The sequence below is a fragment of the Psittacula echo genome (genome assembly GCF_963264785.1).
Source record: "Psittacula echo genome assembly, chromosome: 6".
In the NCBI taxonomy this organism is placed as follows: Eukaryota; Metazoa; Chordata; class Aves; order Psittaciformes; family Psittacidae; genus Psittacula; species Psittacula echo.
In genome coordinates, this window is record NC_137743.1 from 78,152,769 (window position 1) to 78,175,971 (window position 23,203).

Here is a 23,203-nt window from a genome sequence, read left to right on the forward strand (position 1 = left end):
AGCACACTGTGACACTTTCGGAGCTAGTCTCGGGGTCCATCGCCGAGCAAGCCGCCGGGCACGCAAATCCGGCCCGGCTATCCCCGGTGGTGCCCGGTGGCCGTACCCTGCCGAGCGCTGCTCCGGCGGGCCGGGGCCGCCCCTGGGGCGGTCCGTGTGGGGCGGTCCTTCCACGGCCTACAAAGGGCGGTGCGCGGCGCTCTCCCGAGGCCAAAGCGTCCGCGCATCGGGCGGCTGCGGGTTTTCGCACCGCGCCGAGCGTCGCACGGCGCTCGGCCCCTCCGCGGCGGAGCGTCCCCGGCCGCCCGCGCCGCATAAGGCAAAGGCTTTCCGACTTCAGCTACAGTGCTAGCTAAGTCGGGGAAGGCAACACGGAGCGAAGCCGCGCGTCCCCCCGCCTCCTGTCGGCTGAGCGGGCCAGCATGGCGCGGGGAGCGGAGCCGGCGGGCGAGCGGCGGCGCTGCGGTCAGTGCGCGGCCGGGGAGGCGGCGGCCGGGGCCGCTCGTCGGGCGACGGTGGTGGGGCCGGCACGGGGGGCTCCGACGCGGGCGGCTTGGCGCTGAAAGCGGCGTTGGGTTCCTCCAGCGGTTCGGTGCGTGTGCCCGGGTCGCCTTTAGCATTTGTTTGTTGTTTCTCGTTTAGGATCTGTGGTTGCCTATTTTACCTCGGCAAAGTTTCTCCTTTACCTTGGGCATGCGCTGTCCACTTGGGTAAGTAAAACACTGGCCTGGTGGAAGTAGGGTTTTATTAATCTACCAATGCACATTATTGGTACTTTCCAAAAAAATACTCATGAAGTAGGATACCACCACGAAGGCAGAGTTCTTGTTACAACACCTAGCTGTTAAAGACCTTCGTAATCTTTACATTGTATGGTGCTGCACTAGATCCAGTTTTCAGTAGTGCAGTATTCAGGTTTCCTGAAGGCCTGGTTCAGTACCTTTTTATGGGTTTATGTAACTACAGAACCAGTGAGATTCTTTATAAAGTAAGTTCCAAGTGAAAGAGATTAAGCATAGTCCATAGCAGAATGAAAGATGGTCCATTGCAACATGTATCTGAAGCACTTGTGTGCTTAAGTGCACTTACTCGTGGGAAATACAGTGTTTTGAATGGACCCATTAGCTAGTCATTAGCAAATCTGTTGAGAGTGCCAGTTGTCATCTCTTTTTCTGTCAAAATGCTTGCCTTCTGAAATGTTTTCCTTCTCTACTAAAGTAACTTGCTACACCAGTTTTTAATCACTTGAAAGATACTAAAAATCTTGAAAATGTTCACTAAAAATAGATTACATGCTTCTATTCCATCTAGTACAATGAAGAATATTGGTATCTCGTAATACAATCTCAAGTCTCCATCCAATGGCTTGATTCAAAAGAAGTGGAAAGTTTTCTCCCTGATGCTCCCTATTTTATGTGTAGTCCTGGATCTGGACTGGTTTAATGTGTGCTTTGTATAGCACTGAACAAATGGCTGGTACAGTTGTTACAACATTGCACTGCGAACTCTGGCAGCTCCTCACTTTCACTAACCTGAAAGGTCATATTGATGTTTCTGTTAATGGAAGGAGGCTCAGAGTGGCATCAAACTTGTTTAAACAAGTGCAATGTTTTAGCTGTTATTAATGGTAGCTGAGAAGTGGTGTTTGTCTCACTGCTGTTTGGAGGCCAGCTTGTTCCCTGCAGCAGTTTGTCAGCCATGCCCACAGTGCCTGTACCTGGCAATTTGGCCAGCCCTGCTTACTCCTCTCTGATGAGCACCTCAGAGCTCCGGAGCGGGGCTGCTCTCTGAGCACATGAGTAAAGGTGACAAAGCAGAGTTTGAAAACAATGTCACACACCATAATGAACATTAGGCTGCAAGATGTCAGTTCAGCTGCTTAGCTGTACTAATAGTGTACTCCTTGTTTCAGTGTGCTTTCTTTTGTGCTGAATATCTTGACTCAAATCAACCAAACCTGCTGAAGCAACAGAAATACAACTTACTTTCACAAAACTGGGCACAGGACTGCACCTTTTTGTACTTCCTAAGCTCTAGTGGTCCTGTAGTCTGAGTGGTTTTGCTAACAGGAGTAATAAACAAGCACCTTAATCTTCAGAACTCTAAGAAATGGATCATCTTGTTCTAAAATGGCTGTATCTGCAACACAAAACCTGCTAGAAATGTGGTTATGCTGGAATTGAGAGCTAATTTGGCTTCTGTGTTACTAAGCCATTCCCAAATACCAAGAGCTGTAAATCATTACACATGTCACACCTCCACATATGTTTGGACTTTGACAAAGTCTAGACTATGTCTTAGGCTCTTGTTCAGTAAAGCATTTGAATATGTCCTTGGTCTTGATCTTAATAGGCTGCACTGTACTGCTGAACTGCAGTCTCAGACCTTACGCTGTTGCCTATATTTTTTTAGTTCACTGCTGTCTATCACTCGTCAGTAAAGAAAGAACAATGAAACTGGTTTTGCCTTGTTGGTACCAGGCCTAATGATTTCCAGGAAGTCAGCTGCAACTTCCCAGCCTTATCTGTGCTACTCGGGCCTTGGGAGGCCTGTTGGTAGGTAGGTAGTAGCCTGTGCTGCTTCACATGTTGGCTACTCAGTGTACAGTGTTTACATTCAGTCCGAGATGATTATAAGGGTAATTATAATGACAGAAGAGCAAGAACCATCTTTAAAAGGCTGGTGAGGCTAAACAGCTGTAGTTATTTATTTTGAAGTGTTGAAATATCCACATTTGAGACATCTTAAAGTGGGATTAAGGATATATAATCAACGGTTTGCTGATTTCTGAAGGCAGTATTTACTATTTAAATTTCAGTAGATCCTAGCTTGAAATTACATACTGCTTCAAACTCCTACAATTCACTAATATTATTCTTCTGTAACACTAATTTATCTCTGCTCGCTCTTTATGCGTTGGTTTTGTTTGCCTCTTTTTGAATTCTTGAAAGAAGCGCATTCTCCCAGTTTGGTACAGCTTCAGAGTTATCTGTGTGGATTGGCCTGTTCAAAATATTCTGGGTATGCTTATATTTTCCTTTTTTTTCTTTTATTTAATCAGTTTAAATAAAAAAAAATAAATACAGAAAAGCCCCAGAGTTTTTCCTTGAACAGGTAAATTTTTTTATTCCCCACATGATTAGGTTGTAGGGTTTTTTTCTGCCAGTGGTTAAGGAAGCAAATATGAATGTTTACACATTACAATGTTTGAAGAAACCTCATTTAGACAACTTCAGTAACATTAAAAGCCAAATTCTCTTTTTCTATGCTACACTGAAGACTTTAATCAAACTTCACAATTACTTTGACCCTCCAAATAGCATGCTTTTTATGTATCTCTTGATTGCTGTGTTACATGGTATGTTAGATTTGGCAGACTTTGCTTTTTAGAAGTGCTTTTATGTTACACCTCCCCCAATCCTGTAAAATACTGGAGGTCCTTAGAAATCTTTACTGTTGCTGTATCACATAGCAATTGCTTATTTAAGGCAGCAGAAGAAAGACTGGTTTATAAAAGACTAACATTAGGGACCCTTAGTAAACATATAGGTGCCCTAGAATAGTATGAGTTGTTTCTATTAATCTGCTTTTGTTATTGATACATAAAGCATTTTCTGTAGGGCATTTCTTGCAATATGTTTAAAAGCAAAATGAGATGTGACTCCCATCATGTAATAACAGAAAAACCTTGGTGTCTACATTAGCAAGATACAGGACTTTTAGTAGCAAACCTAAAAATACTGTGTATAGTATGAAAATCGCTTGGATATGTTCAGCATTTTGGGCTTCTTTTTTATCTGTAGTAAGTGGTCTCACAACATGAAAATCTTGCATTCTAAGCACTAGGTTAACTCGCAATAGGCTAAGTAGGTTGAACTAGCCATGAGTTTGCAGTAGATTAAATGAGTTCTGATATTCTCTTAGTAATATCCTATTAACATTATTAAAAAGAGCTTAAGTCATTGACTTTAGAAACTTTAGCTAACATTTAGTACAACACCTTTCCTGATTTACCGTGGCTATCCTGAATTGTATTATAGCAAGCTTTGGCTTGTGCTGCTCTTACGTTTTAAAGCAGCATTTAAGTTTCGATCATCTAAGAGAAAACTTTCATCTTGAAAAGTTATATAAATAATAACAGTAATCAATAAATCTATTGGTAATACTTGATCTGTGCTGAAGAATCTATGTAAGCTTTCTGGGATTTGTTGCATGTGGCTGCTAACAGGCTTTGTCCTTTAATATTATAATGAAAAATAGCTGGGGTTTTTAATGTGGTGTTGCAAGCAATTATGTTGCAGTTGATTAGAGCAGATGATAGTGGGATAAAACCGATGGTGGTGGGATGCAGTCATCAAAAAAAACCAACAACAAAAACCCAACTCCCCTAACAAACAAAACCCCCTGCACACCACTGGATGTGTAACGAACCTTTATTTTCATACAGATTTTCATCAGGGCATTAATGAAGTAGTCAACCCATGTGCTTGGAAAGTACAAATTGTAATGCTGTGTATGTACTCTCTGTTACTCTTAAAGGGAGATCGTATGTGGCATTTTGCTGTGTCTGTATTCCTGGTTGAACTCTATGGAAACAGCTTACTCCTGACTGCAGTCTATGGACTGGTTGTGGCGGGATCAGTTCTTCTCCTGGGAGCCATTATTGGAGACTGGGTGGACAAGAACTCCAGGCTCAAAGGTTAGATGCCCAGAGCAGGTTATTTATTTAAGGATGGATCAAATTAATGGCAAAAGATAAGGCTAATAGAGTTAACTCTTCAAGTCAAATACGAGAATGGGGCTTGCACAGGGTTTTTTTCAGAAAGGTAGTTTTTCAGAGTAGTAATGATTATACAGAGGTAGTGTTAAGGACAGGAGCAAAGCAGTTTACATCATGCTATGTCTGCTACTCAGGCTAAACCTGTATGATATATAGAGATGCATAGAAATGCAAAAGGTAAAAAGCACAAAACTTGAAGGGCTACAGACCAAATCCTTTATCGTCTAATACTAACATACACTCAAATTACTTGTTGCTGTAGTCTGCAGTCATTTATTAATAACAAGGCATCAAGTTCTTCTTACACATTTTTGTTTTCCAAAAGTTTGTAATATCATTCCATGGTATGCTGAAGAAGAATTTTAGAGCATCAAGTCTTGGTTTTACCTGCTTAAAAATAGTGTCAGCATTTAAACAGGTACAGTTTGGATTTTGATTGAGAAAAGAACTACTTGGACTGAAATTAAGAGCAAAGAATTGTTCAGAGCTGTGAAGTTACAACAGGTATTTGTTTCTCTAAGACAATGGAAGATTCAACATCTGAAATGTAGTTTTACCACTTATATTTTAGGGGGGAAATGGGAAAATAAAAAGTTTTAAAGAATATTTGCGTGTTCCTTACTTATAACCTCCTTAAGCTTATAGTTAGCTCATTCTTATGATCATAACTATTGCTCTCTGTTTTGATTTAAAACAGTGGCCCAGACATCCCTGGTTGTACAGAATGCATCCGTCATCCTGTGTGGTATTATCCTGATGATTATCTTCTTGTTTAAGACACAGCTTTTGACCTTATACCATGGATGGCTTCTTGTGAGTGCTTGAACTTGTTAATAAGGAATTAACTTACAAAGAAATTTTGGGGAGCATGGGAGACATGAATTTTTTTTGCCTCTAGTCTGTTCAGACATCCCTGGGAGCTAAAGCTGGAAAAGGGAACTTTGAGCTAGTTGGATAAACAGAGGTGGTTGTTTCCTTTCAAGAATTGTAAAGTAGACTTGGTCTTATTTTGTCTGAAGAATAACACTGAAATGTATGAATTCAAATGCAAAAGTGTCTTTTCTGGTTTTACAGGGTACGAGTGGAGATCTCCCTTCATCAATTTTCTCACATTGTAACTCTTTCCCCCCCGTTTCTCTAGACGATGTGCTATATCCTGGTTATCACAATAGCAAATATTGCCAATTTGGCCAGCACTGCCACAGCCATCACAATTCAGAGGGACTGGATTGTTGTGATTGCTGGGGAAGACAGAAGCAAACTGGCAGGTGAAATACGTTGCCTTTTTAATGCCTTCAGTGTGTTACTTTCCAAGCTTGTTCTTTAGATTAGAGTTTTACAGAGGTCAGCACATCTTTGAGTTCCATGTATTATGAGAAAACAGCAGATAAAAAGGGCAGCATTTATTTTCCTCTTTCCTGCTTTGGATTACACTTGCTGAGATTAGAAATTACTGTTGTGACCATAATTCAGTTAGGCATCCCTAAACTTGTTTTGTCCTCCTTTTAGTCCTGCTGCAGCTTTGTCAGGAGAAATTTATTCTTGCCAGACAAATAAACATGCACCACACTTAAATCAAATAACCAGTGTTTAATAGAAAAGCTATTTAACTTCAGGCATTTAAAGCCAAGTGTTGCAACACTTTATTTTTAGGTCTGTGGAATGAAACAGAAAACTGTTGCGTAACTGGGCTCCTCACATAGGGATCAAAGAAAGAGGTACACGAGAATGAAGTCCAGAACTGTAAAGGAGGCAGATCGGGAAACTGTCAGGAGGAAATGCTGTTCATGCAGATCTATTTAAAATCTTGCACTTCTGTAGCACTAGATGTCTTAACTCAGACCTGAGAACACTCTTCAGTTGGAGCTGAAAGCTCTGTGTTCCTCTGACATCTGATACCTTTGGTATTAGACTACAGACTTCATCTTATTTTTTGCCTAGCAAATATTTTTCCTCCTTTCCCCCCTTTCTTTTCTCTTTTTGGGAGAGAGAGTGAGTTTCCATTCAAATTTTACTGCAGCTTGGCATTATGACACTATTTGAATGCGAGATACTGTTTGGGGTCCTCTCCAAGGCCATGTTAAACCTGACTCACTTTTGCTGGTCCCAAGGCCATTCAAACCAAGGATGTATGATTGATCTTAGCTGTGCTGCTTTCATTGTAACAGTGTATGAGAAGCAGCATTTTTTTGCAGTGAACTTGGACAGGTTATATGGGCTCTGAATCATTCCTATATGGGAACTTAAGCCTCCTCAGAAAGAGGAACTGATACTGAAGTGCAGACAAGGCACAGAACAGCCTAACATTGCCAAGTCATTAATAGCTCACTAAAGTAACTCTGTGACTAAAGTTTTAAGCCTGACTTAAAACTTTAAGCAGAGTTTAGATACCTCCAGGGCTAGACAGCATTTCAGTTTCTGGACTCTTAAGTTCGTTTGAAGTTGCCTAAGTTGCCCAGAGTTCGGTTTACATGCCAGAATCCTTTTAGGGTTTTGAATCCTATATTGTAGATTTATTCTTGATGTTTATCTCCAGTGAAGGAATCTTACTTGCCCATCTCATCCAGGAGAGGCTAGTTTTTAATTAGATGCATTAAGTGTCTTGCTTTTGTTTCCCAGTATACACATATTCGGCCACAGCTTTTTATTTTTGACCCTGCAGTGCCTTTCTAGGTTATGCCTTCTGTAGAGCAGCAGTGCAGGTTAACTTCTTTATGCGTGTGAATCATGAGTAGAAAAGTTATCTCTCCATAAAAGCCTTAAAGTTCTAGTGGTTCTCATTAACCTTTCTTCTTGTGTCAGATCTTACTCAGCAAATTGTCTCCTCAGTTCCTGTACTACTTACTACACATGAGATAAGGTACAGACCACACCTGCATGGGAGGCAGTCCTGCCTCTGTGCTACTTCATGTCAGAATTGTATGACCACTTACACTCTGTACTGAAAAATCAGGCAAGAGGTTTCTCTGAATGCTCATGCAACTTCATTTAAAAACAAGAAAATCCCTTGAACCTAGCACCTTAGTTCAACAAATCTAAAGGATCTTTTCCAGGCTGAATAGGGTTGTTATGTGTTTAATCATAATGTAATTTGGAGACTGTTGAAATTTCTTAACGTAAAAAACCAAACACCAGTATTGACATGTTTGCAAATACTGTTGTACCTTTTGGCACTGTTAACTAAGGCTGCTCTTTGAGGAAAGGTAACTAAAATAATAGGGAAATAAAAAGTTGTCCTCCTTCATTGTCCTTGATTTGATTTTTCCATTGACTCATACTTTGTTTCTTTCCTTTGTGGAAATATTAGCTTTCCTTAAATAACTTAGAACCCAAAAGCTTAGTTCTTGGAATTTTTAAAGCCAAATGTTATGCAAGTATCTAACTTACTCGTCTTAGTTAACCATTGGTCAAATAATTAACATTGAATTGACTTTGAATTCTAAATAGAGTAACCTAAACATTTCTTTGAATAGCAAGGAGTAATTCTCTGTAGATTCAGAAAAGCAGCTTCATACTTATAGACAATTTCACTTGCCTTTCAAAATCTCCAATTTCATAATAGGATTCTAAAATGTGTTTGAGATGTACTTTTAAGCAACCTGAAGCCCTGATATGCAGAACCATTGAGCATCTGGCAACTTCTAGGCATAGAACGATGGCACCACTAATTGAAAGCTTACAGGAGCCCAGAGGGTGTAATGCCACTCCAGTGGATAAGACTGGGGAGGGTGAGACATCCCCTACCAGCAAATGGAAGATGCATTCATGCTAAGAATGGACTGCTTGTTTTGACTGTAAACATCAAAGTGTGGAACAGAAAGGAGTGAGGACTTTGCTCACTAAGTTCTGAAAATGCCTACAGCCGCCATCAGCCAGTGTGACTCGATAAGGAAATTTAAAGCCATTTCAAAGGTCTGCTGCTATCGTGGTGGGAACTGTGGTCACCATTTATTAGAAGTAAATGGAGGAGATTAAGAAATACATGGTCAAATATTGGGAGATAGTAGTTCCTAAAATAATCTTTATAGGAAAGAATTCTGCCATATGAGGTACCTTTTAATGTCTGGAGTTGTACCTGCAGGGTTTGAATGTTACAGAAATGGGCTTAAGTGTCCATAATGTCACTAGGATGTAAGAGTGATCTTATCCCATCACTAACTGTTTTACCTGCTTTAGCATACTTCCACTGTGAATCCAGCATGCTAAACCTGGTAGACCTCACACAGGCAGAACTGGTGGGAGTAGGGTTTTGACTTACAAACATATTGGTTGGTCACAGTAAACTTAAGCATTAAGATGCTTTAAAGGTATCTCTGGTCAGCAGTCTAACTCCTGCTGGAAGCACTTACAGTTGGAGTAAGACTTCTTAGTGTGATGTGTATACATGTGCAATCCTCAATTACATTTGTCAGTATTTCACTGTAAGTGTTCAGCAATTGCTTCATATCATCAACTGATTTTTGACAGATATGAATGCCACAATAAGAAGAATTGATCAGTTGACCAATATCTTGGCCCCAGTGGCAGTTGGTCAGATAATGACCTTTGGCTCCCCAATGATTGGCTGTGGATTCATTTCTGGTTGGAACCTGATGTCGATGTGTGTGGAATATCTGCTGCTCTGGAAGGTTTATCAGAAAACCCCTACTCTGGCTCTCAAATCTGCAAAAGTTGAAGAATCAGAACTGAAACAGCTGAATGTGAAGAAAGGTACTGAAAACACAAAAGTAACTGTTCAAATTCACGGTATACTCACCGAATCAGTCAAACTTAAAGTGTTGACTCTTGTCTTCTGCAGACACTGCTTTGAGGCCTGTATAGCTTTTTACTCGTAGCTTGGAGGTTTCAGGTTGTGGATACAGAGACTCTTAAGTAACAGAACATTTACAACCATTTGAGGAATCCCTTAAAATGCAGCCAAAGAATGAATTCTGTCCTTTTTAAATTATTTTTTTAGAGTAAGTTTGCCCTATTTCTTAGGGCTGATTGCAAGAAATGCTTTTATCCATCTATACCATAACTAATAAACTGGACCTTTTGCTCTGTAGTGTCTATAAGCAAAACAGCCTGTGTAGGCAGGGCTCTTTCTTGCTAACTCATTACTTAGCAGTAACAGGCTTTCAGGAGGTTGTAGAGTAGGTAGTATTTCTAGTCCTGCATGCTTCAGTGAGTTCCACATGCTGCAGGAGATGGTGGAGAAAAAAAATAATCTACTTGAGCCTTTCACTATGCTTCCTTGGCCAAGATGAGCAACTGTGATTTGCAATTTATATAGCTATGGCTATAAGCAATCTTAAAATTGGTATTAACATTTCTTTAAATAGTTTTCATGTCAGAAATTAAAATCGCTTTAGAAGCAGACTGTTTATTGTGAAGAATTGGAAACATCAGATACTGGAATACAAAACAAGCATTTTCCCATTTTTAAGGTAGCAGTACATGAATGCTGCTGAAAGCTCATGCTATGGGCTCCCAGCTACAGCATGCTGTGGGTTTTATTTTTTTTTTTGAAAGAAATATTATGAAGAATTGCTGGCTTTTTTTTTTCTTTAAAAGCTAGTAAGCAATCTGTTCTTTGCCCAGTATAACCAGCAGTTCCATTGTGGTAATAGCTGGTCCAGTGAGCTATTGGACTAGGCTGATCTCAGCCTGGGATAGGGAAGCGAGATAAAGAGCATAGAAGGCCCTATAGATTTGGAGCTGGCTCTTGAGTGCTCCTGAAAAATGAAGCATTTAGCTAATGTCAGTATGTAACAGAAAGTCTGCCATTGCAGGATTCTGATTTCAGCAGAGGACTTGCATTTTTAAAAGCTGCCAAAAAGCTTCATGTCTCACTTGCTGTATGTGGCGTTTGTTTCAAACTTGACAGTGTAAAATCACTGCTCAGGCATCCAAACATTTGTATTGTTTTTATCTACTCTGCTAATCTAAAAACTGCTGTGGGGTTTTTTGATTATTGTTTGTCATCAGTGTAAGTGCCATTCTTCTGTATTGGAGCGAAAATGGAATTGTGGAAAAACATGATCTGAGATTTACTTTTTTTTTTAAGACAAGTTTTGAAAGCTTTTGGCTTTGGTAGGCTTCAGCAAGGATTTCTGCCTTAGTCTTTTACCATTACATGAGATATTGACAGATGTTTAAGTATTTCCTTCTCTCTGTGGTCAGTGCATTTAAATAGAAAGCTATGCTAAAATGCCAACTAACATTAGCATTCATTAAGCAAATAATTTCTTTATGGAGATAGAGCATACAGTCTCAAGTCTATTGAGAAGGCGCAAGCCGTGCTTTCTCCTACCACAGTTTAATTAATTAAGTAGGAGTTTAAGTTGATGGGGATAAACTTTACTTGATCTTACTAGACAGATGGGATTTAAGCACACTTTAAAACATTTAAATAATCAGAGGTTGATTGCAAAATTTAACTGATGCACTTCTGCAGCAGTGAACTTCCAAACTACAAACAATTGTCTTAGTTTGCACTCTGCACTTTGCAGGCAAGAATGTATTTAACAGTTACATTTCTGTTTACAGAGAGTGACGTGAAACCTGCTGAAGGAGTGCAGTTAATTGTTGAAAAAGATGTAACTGGCTTTGAGCCCGAACAGGAGAAGGAGATGAGCTGCGGTGCCCGGATTGCTGAGCCTTTCATCACATTCCGTGATGGATGGGTTGCGTACTACAACCAGCCAGTGTTTCTTGCAGGCATGGGTCTTGCCTTTCTATATATGACCGTTCTGGGCTTTGATTGTATTACTACAGGCTATGCCTACACTCAGGGTTTGAGTGGCTCAGTGCTAAGTCTCCTGATGGGTGCCTCAGCAGTCACTGGAATCATGGGCACAGTAGCTTTCACTTGGCTTCGTCGCAAATGTGGCCTGGTTCGCACGGGCCTCATTTCTGGAGGTGCTCAATTTGCTTGCCTGGTCTTATGTGCTGTCTCTGTGTTCATGCCTGGAAGTCCTATGGATTTGACTGTCTCCCCATTTGCTGACATCAGTGCTAGGCTGTTTGAAAGTGAGCCATTACCTGCTATAGCATCTCCCGAAGATAAGCCTGGAGTGTTTTTTGCAACTGAAATGCCCGACTTGTTAAACGGGTCTACTACTCCGGCTAACAGCAACCCAGAGATGAGTCCTGAGCCTGTGCCTTTGCTCTCTGTTAGTCTCCTGTTTGCAGGAGTCATTGCTGCTAGAGTTGGTAAGTATTATGTTTCTATTAAAATGTGGTCTATGGACTGCTTTTAATTATAAAAGTACAGTGCCTATCAACTAAGTACAAATTTGAGTTTATACCTGTAGGCTACAGTTGAAGCATTGTGTCACATTTCTAAGGCTTTACATTACACTTTGCCTAAAAATGAAATGATCTTTCAATACTATTGCCACAGCAGAGACTGCAATACTGATTTTTTTGCGTATCATATATCACTAATAGCAGAGAAGCTACAACATTTGGAGGTGAATGTAACTTGTTTCTTTGCTCATTTCTAGATATCTTCCTTCACTACCATATAAAACCATCCATTAATTGGAAACCGTACGAAACACATCTGCTAAAAAAACCTTCAAACTTAAGAGTTCAGTAAATTAATCCATTCATTAAATAAATTGTCTAAACTTTAAACTTTTGACTAGCGAAGGAGTTTTAGAACAGAAACTTTTATTTGCGTGATGCTTAATTTCTTGAGGCATTGCTGGTTAGTGTTGTATTAGTATCTCCTGAAAGAAGAGGCAATCCAACGCATGAATGTAATGAACAGCAGTTCTCATCTGTAGAATTCTGAGGAATAAAATAATAGATTCACATGTATTAAGTTTGCTTGCAAGATAAGCTTTTAAAACTGAACCATTAATGGACTAAAATAGTATAGAAGATAGTGTTAACAGAGACTAGGGGTAAATTACGTATTCTGCTTAGTTTAAAATGTGCTAGATTTTTTTTTTCCATTGCAAACATCTAACGCAAAACCTAGCAGTTATAGCTAGCATGAATACACTGTAAATAGCTGTAAACCAGCTGCTTAAATAGGGAGTAGATGAACAAAACATTGTTAACTTGATAGATACATTGAAGCAAGATGTTACAGGCAAGTTCATGTGTCAAGCTGTATGTATTATTTCAGGATATATTAGTAAGGGGAAAGTAAATCCCTTGACTGTCAGTGTGAAATCCGTTCCAGGCTGACAGGAAGCTAGCCTTGTCCTGTGCTTTTTTGGCAAAAGTGGAAAGTTTGAAAGCATGAATTGAATTTTGCCAGCAATGAAAGTTCACTGTAAGAAGTCCAGTTGTACTGATAACTGTGTTTTCTCTCCATAGGCCTTTGGTCCTTTGATTTGACTGTCACACAGTTGCTCCAAGAAAATGTGGTAGAATCTGAAAGAGGCATCATAAATGGTGTCCAAAACTCCATGAATTATCTTCTTGATTTGCTGCACTTCATCATGGTTATCTTGGCCCCAAATCCTGAAGCTTTTGGCTTATTGGTGCTTATTTCTGTGTCTTTTGTTGCCATGGGCCACATAATGTACTTCAGATTTGCACAGAAAACCTTGGGAAAACAACTTTTTTCATGCCGCACTCCTGATCCCAAAGTGTCTGACAGTTCACCAACTGGTAATACATCTACTGTCTGAGAGGATCCACTTCTCTTACTAACTTGCTACACAAATATAGTGGTTAAACACATATACTGCTTTTCGTGACCCTAAGGTGTTTCTCTAGAGTCGAACGCATAACTTAGCTATTTGAGGAAGCTGTTCAAAGAGAGCTAAAATTCATCTTATAGTGACCCTTTGAAAGTGTTTCATGTTTGGTAGAGGACAACCTAATTGGATCTTGACAGCTGGTGTTTCAGAGGATCCCTACATCTAGTGTTTGATCTCAAAAGTTGTGTTGACTTTCTGTTGCTGACCCCTACAGTGATACCTTTTAGTGGTTATACTAGCTCAATTTGTTCATGAATTCTGAACAATTCTTGTGTCTATTGAGCAAAACAAGGTAGTTTATTTAGTCGCTTCAGAATAACTTGGTATATAGTATTTGATTTTTGTGGAGTTTTTACTCTGTTTCCCCCCTTACCATGTACAATGGTATAAGCATCATTCTTGGATTCCTGAAGTGGACTCTTAAGTTCTGATGTTTTCCCAAAATATATTTTTAGTGTGCTGTTTTGGTTTAACTTTACAGAAACACCTTTGTAGGGTTTTTTTGCATGTTTCATTACAAATTAGACGAGTGCTAGGTACAAGATATTGTATTACACTTTTGTTGCACTTGATAAAGTAAAACATAGCCTCATCTTAGCAGAAGCTGTTGATGTAATATTATAAAGCATGGCTTTTTTTAATTGCAAATGACAGGTCTGCTCAGATTTAATGTAGAAGAAAGTGCTAAGGTCAGGAGTACTGGTACAGGAAGGTAAAGTCTAGGGCTAACTTAGTTTTTGCCTCGGAGTGCAAGCAGCTTTAGTTACTTTTGCTGTTGTTTTCAGAAACCCTACTAAAGCCTGATGTATTGGTATATTATTAGTGTTCCAGGCAAAAGAAGCCAAAAGGTGGATTACTTGCATGTATCTGTTTTACATGTATGTGAATTTTGACTCATTTTGTTCTCAAATGCCGCTAAGGCGGTGAGATGTTGGACCGTGTGGCCCTCTAAAGCAACTTCGGAGCAATGAAGAGTGATATATCCCTCTGATTTTCAGGAAGTTCTTGCATTGATTTTCTTTTTTTTACCCTGCATGTCTACTAACACAGTACTTCCATAGTCAGTAACTGTATGTGCACTTTTGTGGAAACTGCACACTTTGCTCTTGCAGTAGAGTTGAACCTGGTGGTGATCTGAATTTTCCTATGGCATGAGAGTATGACTTCTAAACTTAAATCTTTGTAAAAACATTTGTTTGCAAAATAATTGGTATGCAAAAACATATGTCAGCCACTTGTGAAGGGTGTGCTCTGCAACTTTTAAGCCATTTTGTATTTTAGGTACTGTCCTTCACAGTCATCTGTGTCGCCAGACTTCAACCCTGGAATGTAAGTGTGTGAGCTCCATTGAGATTAAAGGCATTACACCAGGGCTGAATCTAGGCCATTCATCATAAAATTTTTAATGATTACATTATGTATCAAACTAAATAGAATGTGGCTTTTCTCTTGGATACAGTAGTTTGTAAGAGGAGTGGAAGTGAATGTACAGCCAATGTACTTGTGGCCCTCAGTATTCAATAACTGGATGTAACAATAATGGACCAAAACTAGCTGTTACCGCTATGTTACTGAAAGTGTCTCAGGGATGTTTTCACTAGGTTTATAAGTGTTTATACTTTGGCCAAGCTTCAGGTTTTTAATAAAGTAAAATATGTAAATTAGAGTAGTTTTAAAAATTTGTGACTCAGTTCTGAGTGTAAGTTCTTAAGGAAAAGGGAATTTCTCCATCAGCAGGATTTAAAACTCAGAAAACAAATAAAACAAACTTTTCTAGATTTATAGAATAAATATGCCCAAAGAATAGACTGTACAGTATGTGATAAGTACACAAGTAAATAAAATACCTCTGATTTGCCAAATATGTTTTCTCACATGTATCTAATCTGAACTGGGACCAGATTTTAGTATTGCTGAATATAAATAAAGGTAGCCCAAATGTCAGTGAATGCCTCCATACTGCACTTTGAGCATCTGAATGCCATTGTACTTGTTAGACTCACTGGCCATCATGTAAACAAAGCTGAAAATGCAGCTTCTTGTGGGCTGTTTGTAGCCTACAGAACCCAGTGTGCCTAAAGCTTTATGCTGTAGCAGTGACTGAGCACCAGACCTCCCAGAGAGGTTGTATTTCTGAAGTCTGTAGAGCTCCAAAACCATAACAAATAGAGCTGGGAGCGCACTATGTTCCCATCTGTTTCCAAAGTTTGTCTTTTTCTTTCCACCAAGAGCAATGTAGTCTTATTTGAGTTGTGTAGCAGTTTGTTTCATAAACAGTTCCACTAGATAGTGCAGTCTGGATCTCAAGCCAAGAAAAGTAGTATTGGGAGGGGACTGGACCTTTGTGTTTTGCACACATGATGTTGCTAGGATTCATATAAGCAGATACACACCTGGAAGGCAAGACAATCCTAAAAGAGAAAGAAGAAAGGTGAATGCTAACTTTTAGAGGAATAATAAGGTCTAAATTGAAATCTTGAATCTGTTGGTCTGAGTCAGATGTCAAAAAATGTATGCTGCTTGAGCCCACCTCATTTGTGTAAGTCTGATGTACACAGACACCTGTACTGATCAGTACTTTGAAGCAATGTGGAGCCTGAAGTCTTACTTAGCAGGACTTTCATTAAGGAAGCATTTTTGGCCTTGTATTTATTTATTTTTTTTAAAAAAATAATGTGTCCAATTTGGATGAAAACTGCCCTTAAAATGTACGCACTAGAAATCAATCTTTCAAAATAGCATATTTTATTATACAACCTTATGCTGGACATAGCATTGATTTATGTATTACTATTATTAAAGCTGATGAATAAATTTACATAAAAAATTATTTGTCCTGTTTACTGAGTTTGTGGGTACCTTGCATTGCAGTATTTAGCGTGGATCAGTAGATGAAGGTTTTCCATGGTGATGGGATGGAAACAGTCATGAAGCACAAATAATATTGAGGAGAAATCAAGCAACAAGTATAGTAAAGCCTTTCTGTGACCCTATAGCTCTGTCTTTATTGAACTGATTTTTAGTTTACTGCTCACAGATGTAACTTAAGACACAACAGCTGAAAGTGAAGTTGTGCTCTTACAACCCAGGACCACCCCTGGTGATGCAGCAGTTTTGTGTATTGACTTGCTGAGCAACAGAAAACAAATGATTTTACCTTCCCAGTCATCTTTTGCCATACTGAATTTGAGATGACTGCCTTCTGTAGCAGCAACCTTTAAGTGAAACCATCAGGCATAATAATCTGGTTTTAGTCTTGAAAAGTACTTCAGTTGAGTATTTTATACAACATTGCTTCTTGTTATATGTATTTAGGATATGCTTGTGTGATAAATCCATCTTTGGAAGGGTGCTGTGCTCATTCACAAGGATTTCACCGATTCTTTTTTGAACTAGAGGTCTTCCTAGAAAAATACCTCTATCAGTTGTGCCCAGTTACATTATTACCATGATATTCCCCTATGGGAATTAGGATTATTATTAATAATAATTACTTATTCCCATGTGGGAATTGGAATGTGGTGAGTTGAAACTATGGGCTTTGTTGCATGTATCAGACCTAGTAGCATTAGGGTAAGTGGTATACCTCTTTAATAGGAGCTACCAAAATGTTAGTGTTAAAGACAGATAAACGTTCTGAAAATTTGGAATCAGTAATTTCCTTCACTGTCACTTACAAAATAAGAGCAGTATTAGAATACGGACTTGAAAATGTTGCATGGATCCACCCCTGTAGGTACAAAAAAGATTTGTCAATAGTATTGTGTAATATACTTAATGGATAAAGAGCACTTTTTCTGACTGAAGAAGGCCCTTTTCAATTTACTATTCAGTGGTTTCACTGTTTTCCTGTACTCAGGTGTTCACGTTATGGAAAGTTCTGAGTTTTCTAACACCCTGTGGAATTCAGTGCTCAGCAACCAAAGGTAGAATGATTGAAGATACCTATCGCTCTGATTACTTGCTTGTTGCACTGGGTCACTCGCTGGGTAGTTGAGATACCAACCCTTCCTATGGAAAGCAATGTGTATTGCATATTACATGTTTTATTACTTTGTTCTGGAGTATTTAACTGCTTCTATTTTCAAATGGAGTTTCTTAAACTGAGCACTGATCATACTGGGACAGAAAATTGAATCTTGTTAAAGGAAAAAAGATATAGTGAACTCGGTGCCTTCAATTTAAACTATCTTCTGTTTCTTTAATAAGAAAACTATCTCTTAGAAATTCCTAAAGGGTAAGTAAGTTCGTGTCTAGTAGTTCAAAAATGCTACAGTTACTGTTGCCTTTGCTTCTACAGAGTGCATGGTGTGTATGTCCCACATTAGCAGAGCTAGGTCATTGCCTAAGTTGGCTGTGTTTGCTCAGTGATCAGTGATAAAGATCACATCTTTTCATGTCACAGTGTTAACGCTTCTTTCCCACTGGACAGAGGCTTCTTTCACAGCCTCCTACACAACTAGTTTAGCGAAGCATTTATTTAAACTCACAGGCTACAAAGGATCACAATTTGCAGGTAAAGCTTCATAAATCACAGACTGGTTTGGTTTAGAAAGGACCTTAAAGATCATGTAGCTGCACCCCTCGTGCTATGGGCAGGGACACCAGAGAAAAGAAATCAAACATTCTATGATAGAAATGAAGAGGCAATTCCAGAGTCATTTAAAATAATAATTTCTATGCTTTTTAGTATTAAAACCTAGCAGATGATTCCGTGTCAATAACAAGTCATAAGCTCTTTGTAACTCTGAAACAATACAAGATTACAAGCAAACCTGAAGTAATTCAGAATATGGATTGTGTCTGCTAGAGATGAGTACAACTAATAGATCTAGCCTTTCTAAATCTAGCACTGTGAGGGTGATAAATATTTTTTATCTGCCTCAAGACTGACCTGTTTTCAAGTCCTCAAGGAGTATTTTGTTCTGTACTCTGCATTCATGTCTTTTTCAAGTGCTTAGTACTAGAGAAGCTAGTAATAAGTATTAGAGTAATAGTCCTTAATGTTTTGCCCTCTCACACATTCTTTTTCCTGCTTGTGAGTACTGTTAACTGCATGGAGTAAAAATCATTGTAGTTTTATTCCTGGAGTTAGACTATGTCTGTAACTTCTGGTTTAAATAACAGACTGTATTTTGCAACTTTGAAGGGCAGAAAAACCTGAACAAGGATGTTTGCTTAAATGCCTGCAAAGTGCATGGACAAAGTGCACACTATTCAATAATGCTTTTTCAAATACTTCAGCCTGTCCTTGTGTGGGTCAATATTCCCTTCTAGTTAAACTTTATTGCATTTGGTCACAAGAGAAGCATGCAAACATGTGCTTTCCACTCTTATTCTAGACGTAGAGTGATGGAGCAATCTGTTTTCACACGTGCAGAATTAAGAGTTCTTAATCCTATGTAAATGCATGGGAAGTTACTTGACTTATGTTTAGAAAATCTGATTCTCCTCCTTTGGCAGATAAGGGAAAAAGAATATACAGTAGACACTGCTGTTAGAACTTCAGTGGGTGTCAAAGCATAACTCAGTCAGACCAAAAGCAAACCTGCAAGTCAGCAAAACACTTGTTAAAGCTGTACAGATTGGCTCAGAAAACACACCCACTTTGTTCATAGTAACCCATTGTCCACTTCGGTCAGGGGAAGGACAGTATAGAAGATTTCTGCATCCCAATGACAGCATACCAGAGCCTGAAAGTAAGTTTTACCTTGAGCAGCAGAACTAATGAAACACGGGTTACTCTATCTGTATCCTCAGTCCCTACACGCCCACAGCTGCAACAACTGTGGCTCCTTCCCCTGTCTTGTGTAATCCTAACTCCTCCATGAAGTCTCCTCACAGTGCTCCCCTCTCCCCTGTTTTATCAGCAGAGCAAAGTAGAGCATGTGCTCTGACTAATCCTCAAGATAGATGTGTATGCAACGGGCCCATGAGTGCTCAGGGACTGATTAGCCAGCTCACAGGACAAACAGCACATATGGGGTCTTATGCTTATGGCTTTTCCCTTAGAGAACGGAAACAACTTCAGAATTCTCTTCTACTCAGCTACTGATTCTAATAAAGTTGTTAAAGGCAATCTTTGAGACTCTCTCTTTCGTCATGTCACAGAACCATATAACAGAATGGTTGGGGTTGGAAGGGACCTTAAAGATCACAGAACCATAGAATCAACTAGGTGAAAAAGACCTTTAAGATCAAGTCCAACTATAGCCCCAGGACTGCCAAGACCACCTTCAAATCATGTCACTAAGGACCTTGTTTATACAGTTTGTGAACACTTACACGGAAGGTGATTCCACCACTGCCCTGGGCAGCATGTTCCAATGCCTGACCACCCTCTCAGTGGAGAATCTTTTCCAAATATACAGTCTAAACCTCCCCTGTTTCCTCTTGTCCTGTCGCTGATTACTAGAGAAATGAGACCAGCCACATCCTTAATCCATCCTCCTTTCAGGTATTAGTACAGAGTGATAAGGTTCCCCCTGAGCCTTTTCTTCTCCAGACTAAACAACCCCATTTGGTTCCAACCCCCTGCCATAGACAGGGACATGTTTCACTAGACCAAGTTGCTCCAAGCCCCGTCCAGCCTGGCCTTGAACACTGTCAGGGATGGGGCAGCCACAGCTTCTCTGGGCACCCTGTGCCAGCGCCTCAGCACTCACATAGGGAAGAATTCTCCTCTAATGTCTAATCTAATTCTACCCTCTGTCAGTTTAAAGTCATTCCCCCTTGTCCTGTCACTGCATGCTCTTGGAAGAAGTCCCTTTCCATATTTCTTGTAGCCCGTTTAGGCACCAGAAGCTGCTCTAAGGTCTCTCCAGAGCCTTCTCCAGGCTGAACAAGCCTCTGTCTTCATAGCAGAGGTGCTCCAGCCCTCTGATCATCTTCATGGCCCTTTTCTGGACTTGCTCCAATACCATCATATTTAGATGGAATTAACCAAGTGGTTCAAAAGCTGTTTGTCAGGAAGAAAGGAGGTGACAGAGAGCAGTGTAATTGCCTGAGTCCTGTGTCCTTATTAAAAATGGGTAAACCCGCGTTGTGCCTGGAGTGTGATGTGTGTTATGGCTGTATGTCTGTTGCCAGCACGAATTTCTTAACAAACTGATAAAGTGTTCCAGAAAAAAATGTAAGATGAAATCCAGTGTAGAGAAGTGCAAGGCACTACATTTAGGCAGGACAAGCTGGCTGCTCAGATTACAGCATGCTTGAAACTCTGGAAGTTGTGAAATTTCTCATCCTGAATATCTTGAAGGGCAGTTACCATTTTTCCAGCTCTCTTTTCATCCAGTTTTATGTAATATGTTCCTACAGTTCTTTCAGTTCAGTATTTCCTCTAGAACTGAGAACCCTATTTCACACTGACTTTTCACACTAGGTTACAACCAGTTAATTGCCCTCCAGAGATCTGTCAAATGGATAGTTTGTCCATCAATAAATACATCTTTTAATTTCATGTCTTAATGTTTGCTTTCAGTTTGTAAGCAATCTCTGAATTCACCATTGCAAGCTGTTATGCAGGATTATTAAAGACTTCAGGCATCTTTTGTAAGAATGAAAGCTTTTCTTCCTGAGTACTGTCAAAACTCTGCAATTACCACAGTCAGATTTCGTAGAGCAGTGATACAGCAGATCTTCAAAGGGGTGCTGCTGAAGGCAGAGCTGAAATACGTGGTTGAAAGAGCAAAACAGTGTGAAAATCCTCTTTTGCTTAGACCATAAATGTAAACAGCTTCATGAAGCACCTTTTCATCATGAAGCACGTTTGTGAGTAGGACACCTAAAGTAAAGAAAACACATTCTTCACATTACCATTTTCAATACAGTTCAAACCATTTCAGATATTTTATCTTGACCTAAAGGACTGAAACTGATGCTTCTTGATTAACATTCATATAATTTCAGCAGGGAATCTTCTATAACTGCACACGGTCTTCTGAATTATTTAGCATGACAGTGAGGAATATTAGGGTTTTGGTACAACAGTACAAAGAGTTCCTGTTTTCATTCAGCAGACTTGCCAAAGCTACTTTCCAAAACACTCATATGTAATACTCCTATGCAGAGCCTACCTGCACTGTATGTATACATGTCCTACAGAGTCTGCTGCTTTGAGCTGTTTTAGCTGTCTGGAGCCTGCTCATTTAAGAGCTGCAGGCCTTAACCCGGACAGTGTGTTTCCTGGGGCTGCTCCTAGAAAGGCACATTTTGGTTCTAAGACTGCTGAAAAGGTAAGCACAATGTTTGAATTTCTTTATTTCTTGGAGCTTCTTTCCCTTGGCCGACTACATTAGGCATAAGAACTGACAGGGAGTTATAAAAATATGTGGTCTGTCCAGCTGAGAAAGAGGGAGGAGGAATTGTCCATGTTAGAAATGTTTGTTCAGCTGCTACTGGAGTAAGGCCAGTTACTGTTTACAGTGTGAAGTGTGCTGCAGTCCATTTATCTGCTAAAGATAACAACACAAGATAAAGGATCCGTTCTTTTGGGACAGTTTTGACATAAGTTTCAGAGGGATAAAAATTACTTGAAATGTTATGAGCTTTTTTTTTTATTTACTTGCTTGGCTGAGATAAATACACTGTTCACTGTCATCCTGTACTGACCTTGGCATTGTTCAGCCATGCCCGGAAGGGCAAACTGACACAGCTGGGGACCAAAGAACACTGAACAGCCCATCTGGGCTGCAGCGCTTCCTTGGTGGATATCTGAGCACAGCCAGAGCTGCTTTGCAGTAACCCCCTGCAGATTTCGGTAGCACAATCTCAAGGTACCAGTGGATTGAGTGGATGGAATCAGGAGCACACTGTCCCGCAACCGCTGCACACGGTGGGGCAGTTGGAGTACAACCAATTCCTGGAGAGAAACACACAAAATATCACTAGGAGTAGTATATGTCCATGGAAGGCATGTAAAAACAGCTAAATATTTCTCCCAGGAGAACTGTTTTCTACATGAAAGTCCCCTGAATGCCTTTGAGAAGTTTCTTCACCCTCTGAAATACCAAGAAGCTTTATATGTGTCAGGAAGCCTTTATTTAATTATTTTCAAGACAGAGTGTTTTCCTTATTATATGTCTTATTATAAAGCGACAGCCATTTTTGTCATGCACAGTTCAAGGACCTTTAACTTTACATCCTTTTTACTGCCTTTAGTATCCCAGGATAGCCTTTCCCGGGATTTTCAGGTGTCAAAGAAGTAGAGTCATGCTTTGGTTCTTTTGTTTTCTGCTGTTTTGCTTGCCCTATTTAGTGCCTGAATCTGCCACATATCACCTCAGTGCAAAATCCACAAACTCCAGAAAAAAATAAAATACCTTTAATCCCCCTTTAATTCCTGCCCCTGAATCTGTGTCATTTGGCCTATGCTTAGCCAAAAGAGAGAAAAGAAACTGTTCTACCGCTGGTTGTTTCCTCTGGTTCTTTAATTTTGTATGACTGGACACAAGGAGGAACAGATTTTCTGAATAGGGGAATCAGACCTGAGTATGTCTGATCTTTGGATTTACAGCAAAGACAGCCTGATTAGACAATAGCAGAGATACGTTTTTCTTAAGATGAATGCTTAGGAATGTCCTCCCTCCACAGATAGATAATGAATTCTTATGCAGCACTGCCTTGCTAACTAAGAAGTGAATTCTTATCCAGTGCTGCCTTGCTAACTAAGACTAGATTTTCAGTAACAAAATGGTAACTTGACTTGGGTTATGAACAT

The 23,203-nt window shown here is 39.7% G+C and overlaps 1 protein-coding gene across 3 annotated transcripts; it reads left to right on the forward strand.

The window, feature by feature from the left end:
• Window positions 1–219: 219 nt before the first annotated feature.
• On the forward strand, window positions 220–15,210 carry SLC40A1 (solute carrier family 40 member 1). 3 transcript variants are annotated; one of them, XM_080621020.1, is made up of 9 exons: window positions 220–465; window positions 643–710; window positions 2,955–3,021; window positions 4,540–4,699; window positions 5,478–5,593; window positions 5,922–6,048; window positions 9,248–9,490; window positions 11,312–11,977; window positions 13,097–15,210. In XM_080621020.1, the coding sequence occupies exons 2-9, from the start codon at window positions 694–696 to the stop codon at window positions 13,411–13,413; spliced, it is 1,713 nt and encodes a 570-aa protein (XP_080477146.1). In that variant the 5' UTR covers window positions 220–465; window positions 643–693; the 3' UTR covers window positions 13,414–15,210. The 3 variants fall into 3 exon arrangements, with proteins under 3 accessions (XP_080477146.1, XP_080477147.1, XP_080477145.1); XM_080621021.1 differs by lacking the exon at window positions 2,955–3,021 and adding an exon at window positions 2,413–2,559 and having other exon boundaries at window positions 220–710; XM_080621019.1 differs by lacking the exon at window positions 2,955–3,021.
• The last annotated feature ends 7,993 nt before the right edge of the window (window positions 15,211–23,203 follow it).

Coding starts and splice junctions, on each gene's coding strand:
- SLC40A1 (XM_080621019.1), top strand. CDS start 423: ATGGCGCGGGGAGCGGAGCCGGCGGGCGAGCGGCGGCGCTGCG. Junction 4,700..5,477: donor CAAGAACTCCAGGCTCAAAG/GTTAGATGCCCA, acceptor GATTTAAAACAG/TGGCCCAGACATCCCTGGTT. Junction 9,491..11,311: donor ACAGCTGAATGTGAAGAAAG/GTACTGAAAACA, acceptor TTCTGTTTACAG/AGAGTGACGTGAAACCTGCT.